This window comes from Clupea harengus, chromosome 12 (assembly GCF_900700415.2).
Source record: "Clupea harengus chromosome 12, Ch_v2.0.2, whole genome shotgun sequence".
Taxonomy (NCBI): Eukaryota; Metazoa; Chordata; class Actinopteri; order Clupeiformes; family Clupeidae; genus Clupea; species Clupea harengus.
The window spans coordinates 4,595,650-4,615,216 of record NC_045163.1 but is presented as its reverse complement, the minus strand read 5'-3'; the positions used below and the strand labels follow the sequence as shown (position 1 = coordinate 4,615,216).

Sequence of the window (19,567 nt, the reverse complement as noted above, 5' to 3'; positions counted from 1 at the left end):
TGAATTGCAAATTCAGTCTTTTTATTGTTGCTGTATTGACTGGGGATCCGGCTCGTGGTTGTTACAGTGTTCCCCTGTCACTGGCCCAGAGGCTATACTCAAAGGGATCAATTCACATGGCATAATTATATTCTATATTTCATACCAAATATGCATGCAACAAGTGAACAGTGTGGTGTTTGAAACTTAGAATATACCAGTAGAATACTACTTCATCACCACCATGGCGTGTATGAAGTACAATGGTGTACGTGAGGCAGCTGGTACGGAACTATTAGCTTCAGTAAGCAAGCATTATAACACCACTGACATGCAGAAATCATATAACCTCAATTTTTGTGTTAATGGTCACGTGTTTCTAATCTGGCACGCTCAGAAAGCAAACATACTCTTAGACTCATTATTCATTTCTGTTTAACCTAGTGACATGACCTCACCAAAACATACATGGCCTGCCCTAATTGCGTGAATTGTGTGAATTTCCTTGGTGCCAGGAAGGGATAGTTTACATTTGTACGTCTACATGAATTGTTAAAGTGTTAATCCTGAGTATTACTGTGTGATAGTTTAGCAATACTGTCAGGGGAGCAAGGGTATGAGGCAATGAGGAAATCAAACAGTTCCATGTGAGTGATATGGGACAGCCAGTAAATATCACCAACAAGATATAGCTGTTGTATATTTGGGAGGGAGTAGGCTTTATAAAGAAGCGAGAACGTGACCACACACACAGAAACACAACTTCAGCAAACTCCCTCACGTCAACCATGAGAGGAACACTCGTCTTATGTGGAATGCTCACCATAACTGCCTACCTTCACACCTCGGGTAAGAGCTGGATTATTCAAACCTTCTGATGGATGGCTTCATATAAACCATGTTTCATTTTTTCAGAGTTTAAAGTTACACTATGCAACAATTTGACACTTTTTGAGGTATGGTTTTATAGGCAACTAGTTTTGGTACCATCCTCAAATTCGTTTTGATAGCATATGGTCATGTGCAGGACAGATAAACACCGGTGTCTTCCCCCCTAGCCATCCAAGATATGCCCCATGTGTAACTGGCTGGAACCCCCTGCAAAAATAGAAGAAAAGCTTTCACACGCATGACATTGCCAGCTATACTGCCAAAAGACACCAGTTAGTGTGTTGGCAAGCTTCTATCAGTGTCAGCTGGGCTGTTGGTGGTGTTTGCAAGGTGTTTGCATGCATTTAGGTAGTTATCTTACTAGTTTTGGAACAGAACTCGGTATTACTGCTTTTTAGTGAACACATGTTTAGTTTGAGTCAATAGTATAAGCTTTGAGTGAAGAAAAAAAAAAAGTACAATTTATGTTCTTCTTGACATTGTTACATGTTTGGAAATAGAGATACAATGTGTCTTCTGATAATGTTATAGTCCTGTTTACTTCTCACAGTTAACACACAATGCCACTTGTAAACAATACAAACACAACTTCTTAAGCCACAAAATAATGCATAGAACCTAATAGTTCATTGTCCATGATGAAAGCAAAGGGTAGAAGGATTGTGGAGTGGTTTAAGATCATTTATGAAAATACGGCCTGTCTTGAAGGCATTTATTTCAAGACCTCAAAAGCAATCTTAACATGAACTTGAAAACTCAGGGCACAATTTATCAATGTTATGAGTCACGTTTTACACAAACAAAAAAACTCTGTATTTCCCCATATGTGACAAGCTGGGCATAGACTAAACCAAAGACCAATATTTACAAGACTGACACAAAAGTTTTTTAGCTGGCAAATATGGATAAATGAATTAACACATTGATCATGTTGCACTGAAGCCTGATGCTTGACTTGCTTTGACCTACTAATACATCCCTGGGCTAGGTCAAGATGTGACAAAATTGCTTCACATGCAACCTTTGCTTCGCTAATTAAATGGTCTGATTGAATGTGTACAGATCCCTGCTCCCAATCACATCAACTTGACCCAAGTTTCTATAACATTTATTTGAAATGATCACTATTTTGAACCTTTTCATCAGTTTGTGTGAGAGGCTCAATAACTTTTCTGTTTAAGTGTGACTGGTGACTCGGGTTCTATAGTCCTCTAAGAAATGAGGTGCACGAATGCATCAATGCGTGTAGAAGTTGAATGAATAGAGGGTTGAGTCTAGTGATGGCAGCCTGACACTGAAGCGCCGGAACGTGCTTCATACCTTAAACTACACCAACCATAAAACCACTGCTTCGAAGGTTGCTTTGGTACGGAAAAATCACGTGACATATTACGTGCGAAACAGCAACTGCTTCTTTCTCCGAATGAACCAGCTGAGTGGTTCACAGCGCCACGCACGAAACAGTCAGTTGCCTCGTTTTGAGTCTGAATTGTAGCGCCTTCAAAGCATAAAAACTTCCGCGCACAACATTGCGTTTGGTTCGTAGTAGCCTATCTCATTCTGTGACAGTCATTACGTTCGTATTGATTTATCATCATTATGAAAGCATCTAGGAAGAGAGGTCTTCTGACATGTGGGAACATTTTATTCTGATCGCTCATGATAAGGTGCGCTAGCTGTTAAATATTTAGGCTATAGGAAAAGTAGACTATATCAACAGGCTCAGTCCAAAAAGTGTAGAACAAATAATGTTTTTAAATCAAAATCTTTGACTGTTCCCTATCCAACATGGTTACACAAGCACACCCAACTTGTGCCATATTTGTCCAGCACATCCTTTCCCCAAGCACTCTCTCTTCAATAACACAATATACAAAAAAGAATTAATCTTTATTTGTAAAAAAAAAATTATATCACAATCTTTGTATACGGGTGCATGTGTGTGTGTGAGTGTGTGTGTGGGTGTGTGTGTGTGTGTGGGGGGGGGGGGATTTGGTGCGTGCACACTAGATTGTCATTGTTTTAAAGCTTCGTGCCACTGTCTAGCTGGGCTAATTTAGTTGCAGCCTTGGCACATCACCAGGAGAGGTCACTGTTATTGAAGCTTCAAGTAATGAACCGATTTTTGAAACAATGTGCCTAATGGTTCAATGCTTCACCAAAGCTTCATTTGCCCATCACTATTTGAGTCTATGTTCTGTCATGATGGTGGTGTCAAAGACCACTGGGTTGGCGCGAGTGACAGTGTCTCTGTTTTCAGAGGGATGGCTGCTTGAACAGATGGCAAACAGGCGGGACTACGAGGTGGTGCGCCCGATAAGACTCCATCGTCGGTACAGCAGAGACACAGAGGTGACCCTTCACGCTGAGCTATGTCTCAACAACATCCTTTGGATATGCTATGACACAACAACATCCATAATTAAAACACATCTTCGTGTTCAACTCCACAGCTTTTCAGACCAGACGAAGTGAAGTATATAATTAAATTGAATGGGAAGGACATAGAGATGTACTTGCAGCAGAACAGGTGAGTGACGAGGAGCGTTCTCTGACGCAAGTAGGCCTATCCTCTAACAATAGCAACAGTAACGCAAATGACTAACTTATGATCACTAGGATAGGTATCCGTATTGTGTTCCCTACTGATCATAGCCAACATGCTTTCAGAAACCACATTTGGCGCTCTCACTGAGGACTTCACAGAAAAGGCACATGGCAGTCCAATAAAACAATTGAGTTACAGAGTATAATACCCAATCTTTACCCATCACAACTCTTGCTTTTTATTCACCTTAGAGAGCTGATAAGCAACGACTATAGCGAGACGCACTACAACAGCAGGGGAACAAGGGTGTCAACGTCCTACACTCAGGATAAGGTGAGCCCCTTTCTTACTTTGTTGCTATTCAAAGCTAATTTCAGTTAGGCTACACTCCAGAGCCTCACCTAAACATTCCACCGTTTTTCATGTCAGAGTCAGTGCTATTACCTTGGGAAGATTGTTGGCGACAGCCAATCAGCCGTCTCCATGAGCACCTGCTCCGGCCTCAGGTGTGTTAAACAGATTGTATGTCTCCTCTCGATTTGACGTGGATTTGTAATAATTAAATAGTTCAAGGGGATCTTAAATGTCTGTGGTTGCTGTCTGGTTGTCGTTCTGTCTCAGTGGATTCATCAGGACTGCAGGGAAAGAGTATGTAATTGAGCCGTTGGCGGGGACTGACACCGGGGACCACGCAGTGTTTAAGTACAGTAACCTGCGTCAGGTTCCATTGCACTGCGGCGTCAACAACGTGAGCATACACCATGCGCTTCCATCTTTTGCCGTGAGAGAGCGCTCCCGAACCACAGTAAGAATGTTTAGATTAATCTATTTGATCATTGCTATAACATGGCATAATTATGAGGTGTAAGAAACATTGAAATCAGCCCCTTGCATACTTAACACAACTGTTTTTGCAGTCTCCTTTGGATATACAGAAATACATTAAGATGTACCTGGTAGCGGACCACAGCGAGGTGAGGGGCGATAATATATAACTTGAAACAAAGCATTGTTTGCAACTATTATATGAGACACTATTTCAGACTTTATTTTTTATATTCTAGTACCTTATGATGCAGCAAGACACTAACAAAACCAGGAGGAGGATGTTTGAGATAATTAATTTTGTTAACATGGTGAGTGATTTCTGTATGACTGTAGTGATGGTTAGATAAACCTTACTTAGCAGACTCACTTATAAATGCAACTTCAAGTTGGATTTCTGTAATGGTTTGGTTTAACGATTCACATCTTCACATCATCCACAGGTCTACAGACCCCTAGGGACTGCAATTGTCCTTGTGGGACTGGATATATGGAAAGATGGTGACAAAATCCCTGTTGAGAAAGACCCTCGTTCGACTTTGGATAGTTTTACAAAATGGAGAAACGAGGTCCTCATGAAAGGAACACATGACAATGCTCAGCTGGTAACGTACGTTTATCTTCATGTTCATGACCACCACAGCAGTTTCCTCTTTTTACTCCACCCTAACACCAATATATGACCGCTTTTATCTCTCGTATTTCAGGGCAGTTGAGTTTAATGAAGGAGTTATTGGCAGAGCCTTTGAAGAAGGAATGTGCACAGACTTCTCCACTGGAGTAGAGCAGGTACTGTTTCATCATTCGGTCGTCATTAAGATGTTTTTTTTTTTAGCATGTTATCAGCGTACTACTAGATGTGTCTCTCAATTAAATCTGATAGGAACAATAGTGTTATGGTGATGGCTGACACGAAAAGTAGACTGGGCTCAGTAATCAGAAGCTTGAATTGTAATATAGTCCAACTGTGTTGACCAACTTCTAAAAACACAGGCAAACACTTGAGTTTTAACATTTCACTTGACTTTTGTGAAGACCTGCTGTCTTTTGTGTCAACATCCTACAGGATCACAACGCGAGTCCCTTCCCCACCGCGGCGACGCTGGCTCACGAGCTGGGGCACAATCTGGGGATGGACCACGACAAGGGCAGCCACTGCTCCTGTGCGGAGGCTCCGTGCATCATGTCCAGCCACCTGGGGTAGGAGACGGGCAGAGCACACAGAGATAAAGACGCCGTTGGCTTCCAACACTCAAACACATATACAGGCACAAGGGATCTGATGGTATTTCATTTCAGTATTACATTTAAAGCGTCCATCTCTCTGCAGTGACTCAGCTCCGAGACATTTCAGCAGCTGCAGTGTGGCGAATTACACCTCCTTCCTGGAAAAGAAAGGTGTCATGGCCTGCCTCACTGCCAACCCTTTTAACGAAACAGTGATCCCAGTATGTGGGAATGGCATTCTGGAAAAAGGAGAACGCTGTGACTGTGGCCTTCCAGAGGTAGTGTAAAAGTGCATTACTAATACTACATAGTATGTGTAGTACTACAGTATAGTAAATGAATGAAATGGAAACAGAAGCTGACCTGTGTGTTGAGACATGAAGGCCTGTATCTCTGCTCTGCAGGAGTGCACAGACCCATGCTGTGATGCTCTGCGCTGTGATTTAGCTGAAGGAGCTCAGTGCGACAAAGGGGAGTGTTGCAAGGATTGCAAGGTAATGGAATGTGACAATCACCCCAATGCCCAGGGTAAACACGGTATTTATTTATTCATTAGCATCACATCTGTTCTCTCTGTTCCACTGCAGTTCATCCGGTTCACCAAACAGTGCAGGGCCCAGGCAGGCCAGTGTGACCTTCCAGAGTACTGCATGGGCTCCTCAGCTGACTGCCCAGAGGACACTTTCCTGCAGGACGGCAGCCCCTGTTCAAACAACACAGGCTACTGCTTCAACGGCCGCTGCCCTAATAGGGTAGAGCAGTGCAAGGCAGAGTGGGGAAATGGTAAGGCCTCTGCTGCCCCCTCTGGCCACTTTCACCTGTACAATTGTCTGCAGTCAGATCATAGTTTGTTAATGGGACAAGGGGATTACGAAAAGTGACATGAATGCAAGATGAAACATCACATGTGCACTTAAAAACTAAAAACTTTATTTTGTTATATCATGTCTGAGGTCAGCTTGTCACACACTATATCTGTCACTTATTAGCCAACGAAAGGGAACCACTCTCTCTGTAAGGAACCAAAGTCTTCTGACACAGCAGATAGCACACGGTGAACTCACTCACTCACTCACTCACTCACTCACTCACTCACTCACTCACTCACTCACACACACACACACACACACACACACACACACACACACACACACACACACACACACACAAATGAAGAAACCTAGTCAAATCATGATGATGTGACTTTTCAGATACACAGGAGGCTGAGGATCACTGTTATCATGTCAACTCTACAAAGTAAGCAATTAACACAAATATACGGTGTAGCATACTAATAAAACACTCCATACACTACACAGCACTACATCCAAACCCAATTTAAAACACAGACCCTGGTTTTGTCATAGGGATGCAATGTGTGAAATGTTGCTGTGCAGCAGTGGAAACGGCGATCAGAACAGCACATCCAATCACACATGCACAGACGCCATCTCAACTCACAACAGCTCAGATCACATCCAGGTTCTAAATGGCACCAAGTGTGGTGAAGAGAAGGTAAGGACCACTGCAGAACCCAACCGACCCACATGAAGATGCTTTTCATGGCAAAACTTTGACTATTATTTAAACAGAATGTGCTTTTGTTGACATTTATGTGTGCTTCTGTCTCTTCCTTTAGGTTTGCATGAGTAAGACGTGTGTGGAGCTGGGAGCGGCGTATGTAGTGGGTCATTGCAGAGAGGACTGTATGGGGCATAAGGTGAGGAAATGATCTGTGCACAAAATTGTTCAACATCCTCTAGCCCTAGCTAGTAAACATGTGCATGAACCGGTTACAGCAGAGTACACGGCTACTGCAGAAGCATCCGTACAGTCTGAGCTGTATCCTGCAGGAATTCATAAGGGATTTAAGCAATTAAATGTGTGAATCATCGACTTTGCTTTGGAGAGTTGACATTATGCTTCACCTGCTCTCAACAGTGTAGGGGCAGCTCAAGGCTTAAAAGAGTGAAAATATTGTGCATTCGTGCTGGAAAAGCTCTGTTTATGAGTTTCATATTAGGCAGTGAATGGTTCTTTCAGTCAGCAGATGTCTCCTTTAGTGAGTCATGCAATGGATCAATAGCATAAGGAGACATGCAACTATCAAAAGACTGGCACAGTGGTATTTTCCAAAGCAGTAGGTGTTTTAAATCAATGCTGTATTTTAACTCTATGTTCAAAGGTGTGCAACAATAAATTGGAGTGTCAGTGTGAAGCAGGCTGGATCCCTCCTCAGTGTGACCAGAATCATCAGAATTTAACCAAAAGTGAGTGTTATAATTGAATAAACTTGTACAAACAAGGTCTTTGCTGTCATTAAATGACTGTTTCAATAAGCATCTCATTAGGGCACTTTTAAGACCATGACTATGTCTTCTGTTCAAAAACGTCTTAATCCTCTATTGAATCAACAGAACAAAACTAAAAACAGCATTTGACATCTATATTGACCTGTTATTGCAGGTCACCCGACAGGACTCCAAAAAGGTGAGAACACAATGCTGAGTGTATTTACCTGTGCAGTGTACCAACACCAACCACCACCTACTCACAACGCCTCATCACCAACAGTCAATAGATTTGGAAGGTTTCAGTGCAGCCCTTCTATGAACATGCTCTTTTCTCTCTCCACCACCAGGGGCAGTCATTGCTATTGTGATCATCATAGGGGGGACTGTTGGGACGTTGGTGCTGCTGGTATTGGTCAAAACTGTGTTGTTCTGCAGGAATCATAAAAAGGGAATCAGCCAACCCAGGTACCATGGTAACACACTGCATTCTCACTGAAAGAATGGAACCAATGTAAATACTGTAGTGTTAGCACATACAATGCCAGACCTTGACTTGAGATATAGGCATGGTTCGAAATAAAAACTCATGGTGTGACGACAGACACAGGGGACTAGAGTAATTAAAACATACCATCCAAAACACTATGAGTAAACGCCTTTTCTACAGTAAACACCCCCTACACCATTAAGCAGATTCTTACTCCTTCCTTTACATACTCAGTGTATGACAACTTAACCGTGATCATGATTTGTAGCTCGAACCAATGTTGCACAATATAGGATTAAAGAAATATGTGGTATCCTACTTGACAAAATTCTTTGCAAGGTCACTGGTGCTTCTTACTTAGTTTGGGTTGACCTGTCTCTTTCTTTCCCCAGACACTCTCCAAATAGCCCAGAGGCGGGGTTGGACAGCGTTGGCTTCTACAGGGAGCGAGTAAATGTCTACGCAATTAATGTAGATCCCCCCTTTCAGGTATGTCCATTTTAGAAACAGCTGTTCCATAGAACATATTATCGACTTTCATTGAAACGGCCTTGAATTCTAAGCGGTTGTGATTAACCCTTGGCAGACACCACCAGATCAATCGCACCCTTCTGCTTGAGCTGCAGATGCGACTGGAGATCAGATGAGGGCGGGTGTGAAGATCCTCCTAGCCTGTGGCCCCTGTGGCCCCTCCTCTCTCCTCCTGGGCTGGAAGAATGATGGAGTAGCATGGCTGTGCTCTGGTCAGCAGCTGTGGGCTTTGCTCAGGGCAGCACATTTATTATCCTCTCCACAGCAGCCTGGGCTTATACACAATAGACCTAATCAGAATGTTTGTAAACAAAGGTTGCCAAGGTACTTCCGGGTGGCTAACTGTCATCCTGTCAACAGTTGTTAGTATAGTATCATAGCATAGTAGTTTATAGTTGTTCTGCCTCTAGGCATTTAATTTGAATTGTCGAATTTGTAAAAATTTCAGTTTCATCCAGACTTTGATTTTGACGTTGTAATTTTGAGCCGTGCAGGAAGTAGGCAGGTAAAATTGTTCAGAATAATGTAGAAACTGCAGGCTGACGGTCATTACACCGGAGAGATTCCTTATTACAGGTTGATTCCCCAGCAGAGGCATCGCTGTATCTTGTTATAACTAAGTTAATTTCATTGTTTAAAAACGTAGTTATAATGCTAAAAAAGGCAATGTTAAAACGTGGATGCTATTAGGAAATGTTAACAGTTAGCTTAACATGTGCTTTCTTTACTTCATGGAACTAGGTGACTTGGCTAATTGCAACATTTAGCTTTTTGTGTTCTAGTTTACTCTTTCACCCTTTGATCACTTGAATTTATTGTCGTGGATTCAGTACAATTTGAAGAATAAATCTGCAAACAAGAATACAAGACATTCTTCATCTTTATGAATATAAGAGAGTTTAGCTCGCTGTCTAGTTGAAGTTATCACACCTCAACGAGGACAGTACAATAGTAGTTAATTTACGAATCGATTAACGTCATGCCGAAGACGTGTTGTGTTTGGGGTTGTAATACCAGATGTACCAAGGAATGTAAAGAATTAGGTTTAGGCTTTTTTTCCGTTTTCCCACGGTAAAATCTAAATCGACCCAACAGAAAATCTGGATACAGAGACTAAGACAGGTGGATAACGCTAGCACAGATCCAGCCTTAGTACGTTTACCGGGCGGTCTCGTTGCATCTAACGGTACCAAACTGTGGACAGGCTGGCAACCAACCACTCATGACCGGATTTGCGGAAGACATTTTCTCACAGGTCATTTATAAAACGTTTTTGTTGGGTTGCTGTTGGGTAGCATAATGGTAGCATAACGTTGGGTAGCATATCGTGCAAGCTTGCTAGCGTGAGAATGCTAGTCCCGTTGTTGTAAATAAACAAACCACACACAGTGGCGTGATCTGGCTTGGCTATGATACGGTTACTTAATCTTTTTTTATAATGCAGGTCGGCCAAACCCTGCTGATCACACTGATTTTGCCCAATCACAACACCTGGGACCTGAGTTAGCTAACTCCAGTCCAACCACATCTGCTAAGAGAGCACAAACCCTCAAAACTGCTCATCTACAATACAATGACAAAGTTTTCAATACTGTCAATAAGATAGATAGATATGTACTTTATTAATATCTGTATGGAAACATTATTGTGTCCAGACAGATAGCTGGAAAGCTACAAACAGTCCTGAAAATTGTTCATCGTTAAGTTGGATATTGTAGCGATCTCAGTCACTACGAGTTTGATACAATAAACCATTACAATATGACCGTTACTCGCTAACAAATATCAACAGCAACGACATCGGGAACGTCTCTTTTTTCAGTTCACAAGATCATACTCATAAAACGTGTTGTTATCATATTCACAATTATGAATAAACGTGTTTGTAGCCTGGTTAAATTACATGGAAAATCCTGTTGGTTTGTTAAGGTTTACTATGGGCAGGGGCGACGTTAGCCACCCGGAAGTAAGTTATTTGTTGTTGTGACGTCACGTTGAATTGTCGTATAGCAAGTTCAGACTTGCTTTGTGAGGTGTTAACATTAGTCATCTAAAAAAAATGGAGACACCTTTTTTTCCCCTGAGCACAAAATGGAGGACCACAGGATGTCTATGGCCAGAGTTGTGTGGTTCAGGGGAGAGTGGGGTAAGATGAGCCAGTGGGAAACATGACCCTCCACCTGTATCTGGACAACCATACACAATTTTTGTCATATGACGCTAAATATAATTTGCGTTCTCCATTTTCATCTTGTTGTGGAGGAAAGGACCATGTGCATGAGCAGACGTGTTTTTGCCGGTCAATTTTTTAACATCAGGTATAATCAGTCTCACATCAAGAATCATTTATTTCAGTAAAAAAAAAAAAAAATGTTGATGAATTGGCAAAAGTATATCTCTGGGTTGCTAGAACTAGACTTTTTCCAAAATGGTGGCTGGGGGGCAAAATGAGCCAGAGCCTTGGGTTAATCTTAACCCCTGATAATAACATGAAGTTAGGTCAAATATTTGGTGTTTAAATAAGTGTTACATCCTAACAATGAAGAACTGACTGTAGATGTAGCATAAGTGTCATGCCACATAATAACACAAGAAAAACAGATAAGCTCCATAGACATGTGCTTGTACCCCTGGTTTTCGTTTACCTTCCTTTTGGATGATGTACACACTCTTGTTTTGCCATTTTGAATAGAACTTTCCTCTTTTAGAGTGGAATGCCATGTCCATTTCTTTACCCTAGACGTGGCAAACAATCAGGTTTCACAACTCATATTCCCTTGGCTATAGACTTCAGGGAAAAAACGGCTTATCTTCCCATACTCTCCCCATATACTGGTCAAATGCACCTCTTGACTGGAGTCGTGTCAGGGACTGCAGGAGACCTTTTTTCAGCCCATGTGGAAATACAGGTCAGAAAACGCTCTTGTTGCTCAGCAACAAGTGCCAGTGAAGTAGCATTATCCCCAAGGACTTCTGTTTTAAGAGTGGAACTTGAGGAACTTTTCTCAGTTGTAAGAGCTGTGAAATTCAGGTTGTGTGTTCAAATGTCATGTTGTATTATTCTTTGTGAACAAAACTTTCATTTGAGCTAGAGTTTATGTCTGAAATGTATGTATATACACTGTAATTATTAAATAATAAATGGTAAAAAAACAAAAACCTGTAAAATAAAAATACACCCCATCAAGGCAACAGGTCTTCCTCTGAAGACCTTTACTTTTCCAAATAGAGAAATTATATCATGGATTATATCAATAACATTTCTAAGGACCACCCATTCCACTTCACTGGTGCACTGAAAACTCAACCGCTGTGACACACTACAGATGCAGTGACAAGACAAATGCCTTATTAAACCCTGATAAACTATATTGAGAAACTATAGAAACCTTTAAAAATACCGTTTTTAAACAGATTGAGGGAACAGAAGACACATGATGATAGAAAGAGGTTTGACTTTTTGTACTTCTTTAAAGTTTTTTTTTTTAATGGAGTGATACATCTACAGAAATTCAGATTTATAGAGGCCTCGCAAAACAAGTACTTGACAAAAAGTTCTTTCCATTTTTTCAGCTATTAAGAAAATCTTAATAAACAATTTCTGTACATTCTGCAAGATATGTGTTCAAAATCGTAACAGAAGTCAGAAATAAAGCATCACCCCACAGTACTTGCTTTCCCAGAAGCCTCTGTGTTGCCCTTTACACATCCAAACACAAAAGCCCTGACCCAGTAGCTCCCTCCCCTACCCCTACCCCACCATCCGCTAGCTATCTTTCACACCACAGCAGAATTATTTTAAATTAAGCATGGAGGAAAAAACAAACAAACAAAAAAAGAAAGAAAATAGAAGAAAAAAAAAAAGAAAAAAAAAAACTTTGGAGTCTGCAGAGCCTCTTCACAGAGAAACAGAGACGACACGACCAGCCAGGAACGTAACATTCAGAAGTAGAAAACGAAAACATAAACAAAAGGAAGGGGGTCATGATCCAGGTGAACTTTTGGTACCTGACTGCAGACATGAATGGAAACAAGCCTCTAGGCAGCGCATTTAGAATATATTTGTCTATATATTTAGTTTTTTTTTTCTTTAAAACACAAAAAAAATAAAAAGTACAATATGAATTCAAGAGCTGAAAATGCATTATCTTACTCATGATTACACAAATCTACAGGACTCATTTAAGTGCCCTGCCTCCAAGAGCACGGACTTCTTTTTTAAAATATAGCTCCTCTATTGATGGTACAGACTTTACATTATAGTACAAATGAAAACACTGATTTTTTTTTTCTTTGGATGAGAACATTCCTAACAAAGTTCTGCGCTGGGGGCCCCAAGAGCCCGTTGGGTGGTACTGCATCCCTCTTTAGCATGGGTCCCATGAGTCACAACAGAACAACTACAAAAATGGATGTCAGTGTTGCGATGGGCAGAGGGACCTTATTAGACTCGGAGTACTGAGGATGCCATGGCTGTGCACTGCTGGGGTTGCAGACAGACTGTTTGAAGGGGTCAGGCTTCGGTGAGGTCCCCTGAACACCACACACGCACCACTTCTGAAGGTGGGTGCACACGACCTCTACAGTACAATTACATGATCGGGGGGGGGGGGGGGGGGGGGGGGGGGGGGGGCTCTCAAGGTGACCTTCAGCCCAGAGAGTGGTGAAGTGGTGGAACAGCTGTTAGGTTTGTGATAAACAGTATTAGGGCTGCCTTGCAGACAGAGGGAAATATTCTGCTGAATCCTAATAACCTCAACCAGCCTGCTAGTTTGGTGTGCTGTACAGGGGGTCGAACACAAAAAGAGCAGAAAAAAAGTAACAGGCAAATGAAGGCAAATGATTTCCCCCCTGTGAGTTTTCTGTGCCAATAGCACTCATTTCCTCCACACAATCTCTATGAAGGTGCCAGGATCCACAGTCTCTGGCTGCAACTCGCCAGAGTACCACAATAAAATGCATCTCTAAACACACAGAGCCGGCCAGTCTGACTTGCGTTATAACAGCTGTGGTGGTTGACCAAACACCATTCCCATTATATGTATATATAAAAAGCTTACACTAATTATTGACTAAAAGCGGAGTTAGTTTGCTCATCGGTACCTAACTGGGGACTTAGTTGTCATTTCAGACTCAAAGTAAAAAATAACAAAAACAAAACAAAAATGATGACAGAAAAAGAAAATAGAAACATCACATCCGAGTGAGGGAACGCTTAAAAATATACAAATACATGAAATATACGTGTCAACTGATGCTTCAGTCTGCTCCCCTTCAGCTAGTATTGGCATTATCTTTTTTTTCTCTTCTGGTTAAATGTAACGTGCAAATGGAGACTTTTTTTTCTCTTCCTTTTTTTCAAGCCACAGTGGCCGCCCGCACTCAGACCGCCACAGACATGTAGGTACTAGAGGTGCACTGTGCCCACGCTTCCCTGCCAAGCACACAGACAGCACAGGAGAAACTCTGCTCAACTAGTTTGGGGGCTGGTAAAAAGAGGAAATAACTGCAGATTGCATCAACTGAAAGTAAGTTACAAAATGGAGTGTTTGTTGATGATTCAGGCTGTGCTGACCTTGACCGAACCTGATTTTTCTTTTTTTTTTTGTAATATGTCTGTATGTCTATATCTATATACTGCATTTATATACATTTTGAGAATACAATGTATTTATTTATTTATGTTTATCCTTAATTATTACATATCAGTATTATTAATCATCCTTTTTATTATATCAATCAATAAATAAATAAAACCATAATTTTCTTTTCGTCTGGTCATGGTGTTGTGCAATTCCCCCCTCCCCCCAAATCTGTACTATGGCAGTTTGCCTGCAGGGGGCGCTAAATCCACCCAAGGGAGTGAAGGAGGGGAGAGAGATGGGGAGGAGGAGATTGAACAAGGGGGTGGGGGAGCAGAGCAGGTTGGGATGAGTGGGCACTATGCTTGTGCGTTGGTGCCGTTTTTGTCAGGGGAGTTGGCGGCGTTGATGGAGTTGGCAGTGCCGTCCGGCTCCTTGCCATCCTTGCGTGGCGGCATTCTCTCATTTATCCGGTCCAAGCCACGGGCCTCCTCAAAGCTCTGGATCTTTTGCTGAGGGTTAAAGCCTTGGATGGCTGTGAGTGGGAGAAAGAGAAAGAGAGAACGTGAGCCCGGTGGACAAACATGGCCTTGTGGTGGGACCCCCCCCCACACACACACACACACACACCCACCCACACTTCTAAACAGCTGTATTTGGCAGTCATTACAACTCTACAGTGTGCTCAAAATATCCAACAGACACAGTCTTGTGGTAAAAAAAAAAAAACTCTGACTTGACCAGGCATGACAACTACATTTAGGCCACCAAACAACACAAAGACTGAACAAGTAGAAGATAAAAAAAAAAAAACACAAAAACAATTTAAGGTTTACTATGAAATGTAGAAATCCAGTATGGACTTACTAGGTAGGAAGCATGGGTGCATATCACAAAATAAGAAAACAAATAAACAAAGTTAGTTCATCAGTTAGTTAGTTCATGACAGACATGTTATCTACAAAACATAATGACCTTGAATCAGGGAGTGAGACATTGTGAGAGCTATTTGATTGACACTATGGCATGAAAACAAATAGGAATTTCTGCTCGTAATTTGATCACATTCAGGCACACAAAAAATGGTGTGCAAGTGTGATATAGCTTCACATCCAGTTATCATGTTGAATCTGAAGACCACAGCTATCAGATAAAGTCAAAATACAATTGAGAGAGAGATGGAGCACACAAGAATACAGAATTCTCTGTTGCAAGGTCAATTTATCTCATTAAAAGATGATGTGAAACCCCCTGATCTGACTGCAACTTCTTGTTTGCAATTTTTGTCCATCCCCAACACTGATAGTTCATACTTGGGCCCTTACATAACTTGCAGCATCAGCTGCAACTAATCACAACTTTCTGTAAGCTGCTGAAGGACATATTCTTCCAGATTGATTAAAAGCAATTGTTTTGAGGTCGGCCTTAAGCATTTTTAGGATTTTACTTTTTAAAGGTCCCATCAACAGCTAGCTCAGATGTGTCTGTTCAGTACAAATTCAGTACAACTCGTATAAATAGTCCTCAAAGTAAGACTAGGCTAGTCATTGCTCAACTCAGGATAGTGACATTTCTTGTTTCAATGTGAATTGCTTTAACAATTCCAACTTTTACAAATAAAATTTCTAACTGCTTTATATCTTCCAGTTAGGTCACCAATGTAAGACCAAAAAAATGTTTACACATTGTGTATTAAAGGGATTATGTTACACAGAGGACAATACAATTCATAGAACACAGGGGGTAAAGGAGGAGGTTCACAAACGCACACACACAAACAGACAGACAAACACACACACACAGACACACACACACAGACAGACACACACACAGACAGACACACACGAGACAGTGAGATGGAAAGAGAACTGTTGCGTACCTCGTGCCTCCTCAGCTTCTACGGTGGCTGTGTAAGCGTGAGTAGTAGTGCCATGCCCAAAACCGACGGAAAGAGAGTGAGTCAAGTTATCAATGCAATCAACGTCCATCCAGAACACATCCCCTCCCCAGAGACACCCCACCCACCCCACATCCAGAACACATCCCCTCCCCAGAGACACCCCACCCACCCCACATCCAGAACACATCCCCTCCCCAGAGACACCCCACCCACCCCACATCCAGAACATCCCCTCCCCAGAGACACCCCACCCACCCCACATCCAGAACACATCCCCTTCCCAGAGACACCCCACCCACCCCACATCCAGAACACATCCCCTTCCCAGAGACACCCCACCCACCCCACATCCAGAACACATCCCCTCCCAAGAGACACCCCACCCACCCCACATCCAGAACACATCCCCTCCCCAGAGACACCCCACCCCCCACCCTGTCATGACTGGCCTCCCCCTGAACATTCACACATACCCAGAGGGTTAGTTCACTAGACAACAATGGCTTTACTCGAGGGGAACTCATGCAAGAAAATGTACCCTTCTGCATTTTATGGAAAATAAATAACACATGTTAGAAACTTCTGTAGGTCTGGTTACATCTTAACTGCTTCTTAATCTTACATCCTCCTGCAAGTACCACAGGGGAAAAAATATTTGAACCATTTCACTGCACAATACATAAACATCAAAAACATTACTAATTTAATTAATAAACTAATTCATGAAATAAAAATCAAAGTGTTGGGTGTGATCGGGCTGATGATAAGTTAACCCACAAATACATTTTTGCACAAAATGGGACATTCACTGAATATGCATCCTATAGGGTTAAACTGTGAGATGGCATGGGGAGGGGAGGAGAGGAGCTATGTGCTGCAGGCTGGCTCTTTAGGCTGGCTCTTTAGGCTGGCTCTTTAGGCTGGGTCTTTAGGCTGGGTCTTTGGAGAAGCATCATTAGCAGCGCTAGCATGAACAATATGAGCTGATGAGTTCTGGGAAAACCACAGGTGCACTTAGCATTTCAGCGTCGTCTCAGTTGTCAGTTACGCGTCTATCAGTGGCCATGTCGCTCTGTGCATGGAGAGAAGCTTCCTGTAGGGCAAACCTCTCTGGAGACGGCTTTAGATAAAAGCATCTGCTAATCGAGTACATTTCAGTAGAAATGCCAATTTGGAGCCTTCAGAAACCTGATTAAGCTGGTGAATAAAGTAACCAGACACCAAGGACATGGCAAATGGCCTCTAATTGCCTGGGCCTCATAAGCACCCATGACACTGACTGCAGGATCTGATTACAACACTGAAATGGCATGGGTCTAGTGAGTGCCCTTCATGGAAGTGCTCTAAGTCCTGATATTTAAGGCTACAGATTTTTACCAACAGGAGTGCTTATACATCTTCAGAATTGGGTTTTAAGCCAAATGATTACATTTATTTCTCTTCATTCAATTGTATTTATATATCGCTAGCGCCCAAACCAAACTGTCTCAAGGCACTTTACAGAGCCCCGGGTCTGAACTCCCCTGGAGGAAGCACAAAAGGTGACAGAGGCGAGGAAAAAACAAACCTCCCTGTTAACAGGAGAAACCTTGAATAGAACTTCACTAATCTCTAAAGTTTCTGTAAAACGGGGCTAGCCTGGCGTGGTTAGTGAGAGAAGGGTTAGTGGTCGTGCGGCAGGATGCGGAGGGCTGGCGAGCTCCTCCAAGGCCAGGGGAGAGAAGCATGGCATGCTGACAGAGTCAAAACTGGGTCACGCCGCGTCACAGTCCTCAAGAGCCACCGTAGTCACGTCACCTGGCTGGGCACGGACTTGACCCTCCAAATATCAGGCTGGAAAACCCAAGCAGCGCCCAACCCAACGTCACCGCTATTGAAAAACGAGCAAGCCATAGTCACCGTGTAAAGGTGAGAAAGTCTAAGTCTAAGTCTGGTCTGCTGTAGTTGATCCGGTTTTACAAACGTATCTCTCCGTGATGTGTTAAGTCTCTTGCATGTCTAACACATCTCTTCCAGGACATGTGTTTCACAACTGGTTAGAAGTAGTAGTATGATTAAATGTAATGCGTGTCAATTTGTTCCTGTCTACTCTATATGTGGGGATTTTGTGCTGGTTTGGGTGGGAACTGAAAAGGGATGATGACAAGAAAGCAAAGAGATGGAGAGGGGGAGAGCAAAGAGATGGAGAGGGGGAGAGCAAAGAGATGGAGAGGGGGAGAGCAAAGAGATGGAGAGGGGAGAGCAAAGAGATGGAGAGGGGGAGAGCAAAGCGGACAGCTAGGAGGAGCGGAGGGGGTGGCAGAAGAGGGAGATCTAGGGGAGAGAGGCAAGAAGGTTCTCATAGGCAGGATGAGAGCATGGGAGAGGGAGAATGCAGGTGAAGGAAGGTGGGGTGTGTACACTTACCGTTCTCTAGGGTCTGGCGGCCTCCAGCAAGAACACCCACTGGCAATGTGCCAGTTGGGGTAAGTCCCTTCAGCGTTAACACACTCTCATTCTCCTCTCTGGAAACACACACACACATACAGAGTTATTCCTAAATCAGCAGTATCAACACAGCCTAAAGCAATAAAATCATACGATATGTTTAGCACACATTAGCCTCTTGTTGAACCCCTACTTCAAATATTTGAGTTGTAAATTTTGAGATGGGGGTAGAGGGGGGGGAAGTGGTAATTTTGGCTCACCTGAGCACAGAGAAAACGCGGGCCATCTTGCCAATGGCGCGGATCTTATTTCTGATCACCTCTTTACGCACAGCTGGGGTTCCACCTACACACACACACACACACACACACACACACACACACACACACACACACACACACACACACACACACAGGAGGGAAGAGAGGATGTCATCAAATCAACCATTTCCAACAGGAGGAAATCCTTGCGCTAAGCTGGGGTGACAGAGCCCTTGCCTCTCTGACAGCAAGGTTCATTTCCAATGCACGGTGGATGTTAACACATCACTTTTATTGTCTCTCTGAATGGGACTCCTGTAATTGCATTTGAGCGCCGTTACTGCTGGTCCCAGCGGGCCGCTACGCTCACATCAAGGAGAGCTCAATGAAGTCACTCGTCAATCATCCAATGAGCGCGTAGCGCCACACGCTAATCGATGGCAGCATCTGGGTGGTGTATGGGGCTGGGGCTAAGGGGGGGGGGGGGGGGGAGCGAGCGAGCGAGAGACGGACAGCCAGCCGCGCTCAGGCGGATCTCTGGGGGAAGTTCTGGGGCCCCGGCAGGCATACCAGCGGATCTGTGTCAGGCCAAGTTAAATTTATGCACCGCGCCGAG

At 43.0% G+C, this 19,567-nt stretch overlaps 2 protein-coding genes across 4 annotated transcripts in view; one reads left to right on the top strand and one right to left on the bottom strand.

Moving 5' to 3' along the window:
• The first annotated feature begins 749 nt into the window (after window positions 1-749).
• Window positions 750-9,523, top strand: LOC105910714 (zinc metalloproteinase-disintegrin-like crotastatin). The gene is made up of 22 exons (XM_031578402.2): window positions 750-828; window positions 3,131-3,222; window positions 3,324-3,400; window positions 3,670-3,751; window positions 3,848-3,924; window positions 4,040-4,223; window positions 4,336-4,392; window positions 4,483-4,554; window positions 4,687-4,853; window positions 4,951-5,032; window positions 5,310-5,443; window positions 5,574-5,748; window positions 5,875-5,964; window positions 6,058-6,253; window positions 6,682-6,727; window positions 6,838-6,985; window positions 7,110-7,190; window positions 7,656-7,740; window positions 7,937-7,960; window positions 8,112-8,229; window positions 8,644-8,740; window positions 8,838-9,523. The coding sequence occupies exons 1-22, from the start codon at window positions 768-770 to the stop codon at window positions 8,868-8,870; spliced, it is 2,178 nt and encodes a 725-aa protein (XP_031434262.1). The 5' UTR covers window positions 750-767; the 3' UTR covers window positions 8,871-9,523.
• A 2,710-nt stretch (window positions 9,524-12,233) lies between these two features.
• The window catches only part of ppp3ccb (protein phosphatase 3, catalytic subunit, gamma isozyme, b), a 28,387-nt gene continuing 21,053 nt past the window's right edge, over window positions 12,234-19,567 (bottom strand). Inside the window, exons 11-14 of one of the 3 annotated variants that reach the window (XM_012815706.3) lie at window positions 18,952-19,036; window positions 18,671-18,768; window positions 16,244-16,270; window positions 12,234-14,899 (exon numbers count right to left, since the gene is read on the bottom strand). In XM_012815706.3, the coding sequence (XP_012671160.1) occupies window positions 14,724-14,899; window positions 16,244-16,270; window positions 18,671-18,768; window positions 18,952-19,036 (386 nt within the window). In that variant the 3' untranslated portion in view covers window positions 12,234-14,723. The remainder of the gene's footprint in view (window positions 14,900-16,243; window positions 16,271-18,670; window positions 18,769-18,951; window positions 19,037-19,567) is intronic. The other 2 variants (XM_031578403.2, XM_012815720.3) reach the window with 2 other exon arrangements.

What these genes read in the sequence shown, in the direction of transcription:
- LOC105910714 (XM_031578402.2), top strand. Translation starts at nt 768, where the DNA reads ATGAGAGGAACACTCGTCTTATGTGGAATGCTCACCATAACTGCCTAC. An exon ending in TGCCTACCTTCACACCTCGG is followed by an intron (nt 829 to 3,130) that starts GTAAGAGCTGGA and finishes CTCTGTTTTCAG; the next exon opens with AGGGATGGCTGCTTGAACAG. An exon ending in CGTCCTACACTCAGGATAAG is followed by an intron (nt 3,752 to 3,847) that starts GTGAGCCCCTTT and finishes TTTTCATGTCAG; the next exon opens with AGTCAGTGCTATTACCTTGG.